This window comes from Myripristis murdjan, chromosome 24 (assembly GCF_902150065.1).
Source record: "Myripristis murdjan chromosome 24, fMyrMur1.1, whole genome shotgun sequence".
Taxonomy (NCBI): domain Eukaryota; kingdom Metazoa; phylum Chordata; class Actinopteri; order Holocentriformes; family Holocentridae; genus Myripristis; species Myripristis murdjan.
The window spans coordinates 20,291,987-20,301,986 of NC_044003.1; the positions used below are offsets into that span (position 1 = coordinate 20,291,987).

The following is a 10,000-nucleotide window of genomic DNA, read 5'->3' on the forward strand; positions in this document are numbered from 1 at the left end:
CAATTTTACTGTCCAAACTGATGTTGAAATTCAGATGTCTTGGTCTGGGCAACTCTATTTATAATCAGCTATTTAATTTCCAGACAGGCAAACCCCAGACTGTGAGAGTAGGCTAAACAAACTCATCTACATTAGTACTTAGGACTGGCATGCCTCAGGGCTGCTGTCTCGGTCCCCTGTTGAACCATTGTTTTACACATGACTGTGTTGCCAAATATGACAACAACATCATCATAAAATTCACAGATGACACCTGAGTGATTGGACTGATAAGCGACAGTGATGAGAGGGCCTATTGCCTTCAGTATGGTGCCATGATAACAATCTCTCTCTAAATGTCAATAAGACAAGAGAAATGATCGTTGACTTTGGAAAGATCAGAGAAAATCACATTCCTGCCGCCAACAATTTGAAATGATAGTTGATAGTTTTAGATTTTGTACACACACTTCAGACTTCACATTGTTTCTCAACACCAGCTGCATCCTCAAGAAAGTACAGCAGACACTGTACTTTCAGAGGCATCTCAACAGTTTTGGTTTGAGTACTGAAGGTCTTGTGAACTTTTTTTTTCCAGAGTTTTTCAGCATTCCTGGTTTATTTGACAGCCATAGTAGAGAGAGACAGGACAGGAAGAGGAGAGAGAGGGGATGACATGTAGCAAATAGCCCGAGGTCAGATTCAAAGCCAGGACGCTGCCATCAGGACTCAGCCTTTCAAATGGTACACACTCTTATCCGGTGAGCTACCGGGGCACCCCTGCCCTTGTGAACTTTTTGAGAGTGTCTTGACAGGCAGTATCACAGTGTGGTTTGGCAACTTGACCGCAGAACTGCAGACTGCTACTGTAAAGACAGTAGCAAAAATCACTGGCACAGAACTACCTCTGCTTCATAACATTTGCACCACTTGCTGTGAAAGGAAAGCTTAAAACATGATTAAGGACTCCAGCCACCATGTTCTGTTCTGTTCATGTTCTGTTCTCGCTGCTGTCATGTAAAAAAACATTACTGCAGCATCAAATCACACACCATCCATCTCAGTACCAATTTCTTCACAGGCAGTCAGGTTGTTGAACAGCGGATGCACCCACATGCACCTCACATATGCATGCATTGTGCATATAGTCTATGTAGGTCTGTTGTTATTGTTTTGGGGTTGGTGCATCATTGTGACAAGGCAGAAAGAGCTAGAGCACAATTATTTCACTGTATGTTTAATACAGATAAAGTTGAACTTGAATTTTATGATAATCCAGATAAACTGAGGGAAGCGTCAGGGCCTAAGAGGCCACAATTAACAGCAGTACCACTGTAGTGGTACAAATACAACACCCTGCTGCTCACATCAAACATTTAATAGTACCTCAACATCTGTGGTATGGAATCAGAGTTTGGTGGGGCCAGAAGTCTGACAGGGTGTTCAATTTCAATCAGTCGGGGCAGGAAAAATATAATTTTCTGCATTTAAAGTGTAACTAAACTCCAAACCCACAACTCTAAAAAGCCTGACCTCTAATGGTGCAATGTAAGGTATCTGGTGTTAGACAGAAAGTGTTACAGACACATACTCTATTGGTGGAAACATCATCTGCCACCAAAGATTTCAGTGGTGCTGTTTTTTTGCTTTCATCTGGATGAGCATCATTTTATAAATTCCACTGTATAACATACCAAGTTGCAATTGCCTATGATTTTTAAAACTGTGATATGCTACTTTAGGCCACACAGCGATGAATATGGATTATGTGGTGAATATCAGATTGTTGACACATCCTCAAGTTAAGCATAAACCCCTTTTTAAACGGAGTGTGGAGCTGTATTTGATAGCAGCAACAGGTTGGATTGTGGGTCTTGCATTAACAGGTCAGGGCGCGTCCAAAAATTGATTTAGTGAAATTTGCAGGTAATAGTTAAATGCAGGTAAGTGCCGCATTGAGTTTTGTGGGCATGGGTTGCTGGGTTGAATATTGGTTTGTAAAGGTGGATGTGTGCAGGATCCTGATGTGGAACAAGCATGTGATTTAATGGCTGAGTTAATGTGCTCACTCCACATTTATGAGAAGCAAGCTGCAGTTTCATTTATCGTAGCTTTCTTCTGTTGATGCCCATAATTACTATTCAATTTTAAAGAAAAAAATCATCCTGCACACACAGTCTTGCACTGATATGTGTGATCAGTGCATTCTGGGTGCTGCTTTGTAACAAGCAATGTTTTTAGTGAAACCATGTTCTCTCAACCTGTTTTGTCAACCTTTGCAATTCAGGTGCAGGTGGAGACAGCAATAATGATAGTTACATTGATAGTAAAAACAAGAGCGAGAGTTTCCAGTCAAGGAACAGTGAGCGCCCTTTACTCAAAAAGCAACAAGAAACATGCAGCTACATTGCATTCCGGTCATTTGAGGTTGCAGTCAGTTTAAAAACTGGTATCTCTTGTTTATGATGGATTTCTCCCTGTATGATTGATGAATGTCAGGGCAAAATGCGGAGTCTGGAAATAAACCCTTGCTCTTTGATTGTAAACGTGCACTGATGCCTAATTGGAAAAAGCACAGTCATTTAGCCAACTGTCCATATGAACAAACACTCTAAGAAAAATACACCAGGGTTAGGGTTGACTTTCTGTGAGGCTGAGATGTCTAAACTTCTGCAAGTCCTAAAAAGCACCCAGGAGGCTGTGTAGAATGAACAGAGATGATCAAATGGAGCGAACGTTACCTTCTCCTGCAGCCTCTCCAGCATGGCAGCCAGCAGGGCCTCCCTGTTCTCCTTGTTGGCCTCCATCTTCTGCTCCAGCTTCTCCTTGGCGTTCTTGATGAAGTTGTTGTTCTCCTCGAAGGCTTTCTGGATCACCTCACGCTCGTGCTCTCTCTTCTCTGCCAGGTGCTTCAGCAGCTCAGCTTCCTGGCACTAGAGGGCGATAGAGGGGATTGAAAATACAGTAGATCGCTAGATCGATAGGCAGACAGATGTGCTGTATTGATCCTAAACTGGTAAATTCTGGAAACTGAATCTAAATGGCCGTTGCCTCAAAGCAGTGTTACATGGTGTACCTTCCAGGCAGTTAGCTGTCATAACCCTGTGGTGATAGATGCACACAACAGATGCTGCAGGAGCAAGTCTGTGACCTTTCAGCTACATTCTCTAACCACTGCTATAATTTCTCTTCCTCATCTTTCCTCTCGACCTCCCTTTTTGTCTCCCTCCATTATTCTATTTACTTGATGAATATGAGCCGTTGTCAGCAACTTTGCATGACTGACCTTCCCTGTGGCATCGTGTCCCTCTCATCATCTTCCCTCCTTGCTGTCCTCCATTTTCCGCTCTCTCTTCCTACCAACACCCACCCACCTCTCCCTCCTCCCCTTACCTTTCTCCTCTCCTCGGCAGCCTCCAGTTTCTTCTGGATTTCTTCCAGGGAGGGGTCACGGCGCTGCGGCATGGAGGTGTTGAGTTCTGGCACGCCGTCAAATGACGGTGGCTTGAGGATGACCTCAAAGGCCTGGCCCGATGCCCGCTTGTTGAGCTCGATCACCTCCACGTCCTTGATGACGCACCATCCCAGGTCCACCGCATCTGTGTTGGATCACAGCCATGTTTAGATTATTAATTTATCATGAGCTTTAATGTAAGGAAAAATCAATCCTTAGATATTCTACACATCACACTGAACATCATCAGTGGGGGATGGGGACTTGTTGCATTCAGTTCTGTGTTATGGGGTGGAGAGTGAGAGAAAGAAAGCAAGAGATTTTGCAGTTCAGAAAAGGAAGAACCGTGTCCCTTATTCAAAATGGAAAATATCCTTTGGCTGCATTGCATTCTGGTCCATTCTGTCATGTTTTTTTTCCCCCTGTGTGATGTGAAATGGTGAGTCTAGAAAGCAGCCTTTGCTTTTTTATTCAAAGGGACTGGTAGCAAAACCAGAAAAGCTGAAACCTAAAACTGAACAGAACCCACATCAAAGCTGTTTTTTGTGATTTCTCTCTGTTTTGCAGAATACAGGAGATCATGTTTAGCCTGTGTGTCATTTAGTGACAGTATTTTATTGCTGTCTTTGAGCATCTTAAAGCAGGAGACAAAAGTAAAAATAATGACATAAAAAACCTACTGTAAAAATTGCCTATGGTGCAGCTATAGTACAGCCTGTTTTAACTTTTTTTTATTTTCCTCTTGGGAGTAACACAGCAGCAGAAGTGCAACAATTATTTAAAAATGTGTGGTTTGCACAATGGCCACAGCTGCTGTATTAATTTTTTGGATAAATCAACAGCATTTCAAAATAAAATGACACTGACTCTTTTTCCAAATTTAACTTAGTATTAATTTATGTGTGATATTATATTTAGATATATATTTTCGCATCCCATCAGTATGACATTTCCAATACCAAGGTGGTAGAATGAAAAAAATATGTGAAACCGAGTCAAGATGAGTTAGGGCCATTTTTGTTTATCTCCACTTTTTATTATTATTTTATCAAATACATACATTTACCTTTAACTATTTATTTATTTATTCTTAATTAATTAATTTTTTTTCAGGAATTAGGAAAACACCTTAATTTTATGATTCATTTCCATGCATCTAAATTACATTTCTTTAAATATGTTGTTCATGGGCATTGTTTTCATGAAATTCCAACTGCATATAAATGACAAAATAAACTTTAAATTAGTCATAAATTCACAGTTTTCACACAACAGCTGACAGTAAGATAATAAGTGTTTTTTTTTTTTGTTTTTTTTTTACCCTCTGCCTTGTATGTAGGCTTCTCTGCAGTCTGTGGATTCAGGCAGGAGCAGAAGAGAGACACCAGCGGGAGCTCTTTCACCTTCTCTTTGTAGGCTGAGGACACACACACACACACACACACACACACATACACACTTGTGATGTTATGCTTGACACTGTGTCAGCCCATTCGTATGAAGAATAAATGATGAATTTGTATTCAAGGACAGATGATATAATTTTCCTGGCAAAGTCATTGTTCTAATAATGATAAGAGCAGTGGCTATTACGATCCATCTATTACGATCCCTTCTTTGAGGTAAGTCTGAATAGCTTTGATAAAATACAGGAGACTTTAAGATTAGTTGAAACACAACCAGAATTTCCCTGTCGAATCATTTGTAATATCTAACATACTGTAATAAAACACTTCCATTGCTCATGTATACACACTGGTGGATGAGGGCAAACACCCTTGTGCCTACACACACTCTCTCTGACACATAATATCCATCTAACGGCAAAACAGCGAGGCCATGAGGGAAGATAAGCGAGGACAGGGATGGGTAACCGTGAGATGTATGAGTGTCTGCTGTTGCTGCATTTACCTGCCAGGGTCATCTTGTCACTGCGTGTCTGTCTCTCCTGGGATGCTGATGATCCTTCTCAGTCTGCCAGAGAGACAGAGAGAGAGACAGAAAGAGACAGAGACAGAGAGAGAGAGAGAGAAAGAAAGAGAAAGAGAGAGAGAGAGAGGGTGTTGAATGAAGCAGCTTTGTAGGTCATAGAAGAACTGCTATACAAACGGAAATGTTGTCTAAGGAGAGAATTAGGAACAGAAAGTTATTGTGCAAATGATGTTTTGCACAATAACTAACGTTAATATGCACCACAGGTTGTCACTCTACTCAGATATATGCTTAATTAAATGCTTATTAAAATAGGAGAAATTATATGTGCCAGATGATAGAATATGTATGACATATTTGCACTATATTGAGAGCTATTTCAGCTATAAATGAAGACTTTAAAAAATTATATCCTCTCTTGTGTAAAAAGTGATTAATTAAAAAAAACTGTAATGATTTCAAAGGGAGGAGAGCTGTAGAGGAGATTATCGGTGTTGTAACTCCAACTCGTTGCCAAAAGAGGTCATATCGATCGATATAACTGTGATATAACGATCAATAGAGCCTCAGATTCGAGCTCGAGAAAAGTCCTAAATAATTTAGAAACTGATAATATATCATCAATCTGTGATGCATTTTCCGACACTTTATTTTGTGATAATGTGATGTACTTTACATTTTTGTTCCGTCTACTTTCCCTCAACCTGCTTCATCAACTTCTGCTTTAATTAGTGGTTTCCTACATTTCCCCGAATGCTTTTGGACGAGACTGAGAAATCTGGTGTGAGTAAAGTTATTTTGATATTGTGTTGTATATATATTGGATATTATATATATAACGACATCTTTTGCTTCTTCAGTACCTTGTATAACAAGTAAAAGTGTGTTAATGAATGCATCACTGATTCACTATGGAGATTTTTTCATGCCAACTGCAATTAAACTTACCGAGTAAACTCAATTATTCATTGTACTTTTAATCATTTCCTTTACATGTTACTGAAGGCGGAAAAAATATGTGATTGTGCAGAGGCGGTGCAAAAATTGTGAGTCTAGAAAGAAGTCCTGTCTTTTTGACACTTGACACACCACTGATGTTTGAGAAAGCTGAAAAATGCTGCAACTCCACTGCAGCTTCACCGACAATACCTCCACAACATGTCCCTTCATCTTCTGTTATGCACCAGAAGGAGAGGAACAAACAACAAAACAACAAAATGGGCCCAGACATGCAAGGTACATTGGCAGCAGCTGTTTATTAGCGACTTTTATTTAAGGGTGGACTTTCTTACAATTAAAACTAGTCCTTGGTGTAGAAATGTGTTAATGTCGGGGTTAGAGAACAAGAGTAGGAGGCCCTCACCAGTATAGTAAGACAAGCGTGTGTCCTGTCAGCGCTTTCTGTGCTGCGGCAAATTAGCCTACAGGCGCGTGACACAAGTGGGAGAGCAGCTGCAAGCCTTTAGATGAGAGAGAGAGAAAGAGAGAGAGAGAGGGAGGGGTGGAAAAGTCTGGTGGCAGAGATGCTGCCTCTTCCTCTTTATCACCCTTTCTTCCTCTCTCTCTCTCTGTCTCTCTCTCTCTCTCTCTCATTCTCTGTCAAATGGTCTCATCGAAAGACTTTATGTAGCCTGCATCTGAAAGATACCATAAATCTGTCACTCTTATGTGCAAAACAATAGATAGATAGATAAACAAGGATGCAGCACTGGTAATTTCCTTTACCCAGCATCACTGTTTACCCACAACTTTGCTTATTATCGCAAACAAAAAGGGAAAAAAAATCCTTTATTTAATTTGACCAAGTTGACCAACTTTCTCTGCATGTTGATGAGATTGTACTGAGACTTTTTAATCAAATCCGTCTTCGAGGGTCCTGATTGAATTCTTGAGAGGCATCAGAGTTAATCAGCATTAATCAAATCAAATTATAGTAAAAGTAAATGATTAATTGTACGCAGACTAATTGAAAATTTCACTCTGCGGTGCTACTCCACTGCTGAGTGAGACTTCGGGAGTGCACAGCAGGGGGGCTGCTGACCTTTTTTTCCCAGCCCAGAACCCAAACTGATTAAATTCACTCTCAGCATCAAAACACAAACGCTTTCGTGATGAGGAAAAACTATGAAAGACAAACACACAGAGCTGAAGAAAGCAGGCGGTGGAGTGATATTAGAAAGCAAATGGCAGCTTGTACAGTGTGTGAAAGAAACTGCATCACAGAATGTTGGATTGTGGGGGTTTTGTAGGCCAATTAACCAAACATCTGTGATGGGAGGCAGCCATTGCCTACTAGACAAGCCAATACTAGCTCCCACCCACCTCCTCTTCAGCTAACAAGCAGGTGTCTATACGGAGGATCATCAGGTTAATACCCATATAGTGGCATAGGCCGATTATGAGACAAAAGCCCCCTCCTCCCCCGGCAGGGCAGGCATACTGACTTGCCAAAAGCATAATAACTAAAATCAGTGCCCATACACACAATTAACAGCAACAGCATGTAAACAAAGACATATATTCACCTGCATCTCAGCAGGATTTACAGCACAGCAACACCAACAGCACAATTACTACATATAAATAAATCCACCTGTATCTCACAACATAGGATTTACAGAGCAGGTACACTCAATTAAAGCCAATAGCGCATTAAAAAATACACCACTGTCAACCACAAATAAGAGATAGGTTTAAGCCACCTCTAGTATTAACAAAACAAAGCCTAAAAAACAGGGAACAGGAAGGCTGTATAAGCCTAAAATCTAGGCTTATGAAGTCAAAGTGAATGTTTCGTTTATTCCTTCAGTTTTCAGTAGGACCTTTGGGGCTCTGTTATTGAACATGAATGACTAAGCCCTTTGACTTTGCAGCAAAAAATGCAGAGTTAATAAAAGCAACTTCATGCAGAGGCTCCGGCTAAGGGCCCCCCTGAGCCTTCGGGCCCCTGAGCCTTAGGAGGACCTCTTTAGGAGGTTTTTGAGACGCTGAAAGTGGTCTGAAAAGTTCTGTAAAGATGGTATTAGGTTTGTATTGTCTGCATATCCCTCTTGTTCCTTGTAGTCAGGATGTCTCTTTTGACATTTAGCCCCCCACCTCCAGCAGGTGATGGCACAGCTGACCTGTGTTAGTTGCAATATGGTGATGTATTCAAATGTCTTGGTGGTCAAAACAAAAAGGCCTATTCTCATACTCCATGAGACTTAAAGGCCTCTGCCTGAATCTACATCCCTATAGCCGAGTACAGAAGGCTCTGTCCACAAAACTGAGGGTGCCCATTACTCTGTGGGGGTGTCGTCAGCTCTACAGCAAACTGGAATTTGAGAGAAATAACATTTTTGTCTGAGGCAGAGATATTATCACCGTTTGAGTTAGCCTAACCATCGGGATCACAGCTAGGCTAATAATGTGACCTAGATAAGCTAGTATTGCATTTCAGTAGCAGTAGTAGTACCACTTCTGCCTCCTTTACTGCTTGCCTTTTACATGTGATTCTTTAGCTCCGCCCACCCAACAGGTAAGGTATTTTCTGCCTGCAGAGCAAATCTGCCTCTGGGAAACCTCAGAAGGCAGTGACAGTGAGAAACATTTCAGGTTAACTTCTTAAATGGTAATTATGCCCAAAATAGGCTACATAAAGAACAAGCATTGCTTATTTTTATTTTATTTATTTATTTATTTATTTTTTGCATGGCTGCAGTTTGTCAGTGTGAATCCCCCGACAGCCTGCAAGAATCATGGGAAGTGAAGAAAAAGGATTCATACACAATGCTTCTAGTGCTTCAGCATATTTATTTAAATATTTAATACATTTTTGAGACAAGGTTTTTGTCAGGCATTAAAGAGAGATTCCTCGTATGCTAAAATGTTCCTTGGGGTGTATCTGTGTCTCCCTCCTAGAGAGCTGCTCGCCAGCAGCTCCCATAGAGCAGCTGATTGGCTGCACAACAGCACAAATCAGTGTTTGTACTGAGCCACTCCCTGATGTGCATAAATACTGCCATTATTCATTTTACCATGGGTGCAGATGAGAATGTATTTTTATCGGTCTGCCTGTTAAAAAAAACACAAAACCCCGGAAAATATGACTGGATATCCTGTTGAAAGCCTGAGCTTAGGCTGCCATGATAAGTCATTTTAAAACACTTCTTACATGACACTTGCACAAAAAAAGCTTTACTTTTTAAAATAATATTATTGTTGTTGGTTTTTCCTGTTTTATTCCTCAGTGGCTCTGGTTTTTATTGCTAATTGGCTACCATTTTGTTTGTGATAAATAAATAAGAAAGTAATGCTGCTACTAGCCTAGTATTTCTACTACCTCTGCTACTATTATGATTGTTATATTGATTGATTCATTTTTTTTATTTATTATGAAGCCTCAGGGTCCCAGGATGTGAAATGGTGAATGGAAGAGGTCAGTAGTAAGCTGCAGAGTATGAGACATGGATACTAATGAGACAACATATAGCATGGAGAGGAGAGAGGTGTCTCATTAAAGTGTATGACACACACACTCTCCTGGCCACCGTGACAAGGTTCACAATGGGACACACACACGCACAGACACACAGGGACACATGCATGTAAACACATGTGCACATGTGTTGACACACATGCAGCAAGGTGTAGGCA

General features: G+C 40.7%; 1 protein-coding gene across 2 annotated transcripts in view; it reads right to left on the minus strand.

Annotated features, from left to right (window-relative positions):
* Positions 1 to 10,000, minus strand: part of stmn4 (stathmin-like 4) — a 14,297-nt gene that overhangs the window by 2,225 nt on the left and 2,072 nt on the right. Inside the window, exons 1-5 of one of the 2 annotated variants that reach the window (XM_030047038.1) lie at positions 6,729 to 6,772; positions 5,345 to 5,407; positions 4,755 to 4,850; positions 3,373 to 3,578; positions 2,721 to 2,912 (exon numbers count right to left, since the gene is read on the minus strand). In XM_030047038.1, coding sequence (XP_029902898.1) covers positions 2,721 to 2,912; positions 3,373 to 3,578; positions 4,755 to 4,850; positions 5,345 to 5,357 — 507 coding nt within the window. In that variant the 5' untranslated portion in view covers positions 5,358 to 5,407; positions 6,729 to 6,772. Of the gene's footprint in view, positions 1 to 2,720; positions 2,913 to 3,372; positions 3,579 to 4,754; positions 4,851 to 5,344; positions 5,408 to 6,728; positions 6,773 to 10,000 lie in introns of those variants that run through there. The other variant, XM_030047037.1, reaches the window with a different exon arrangement.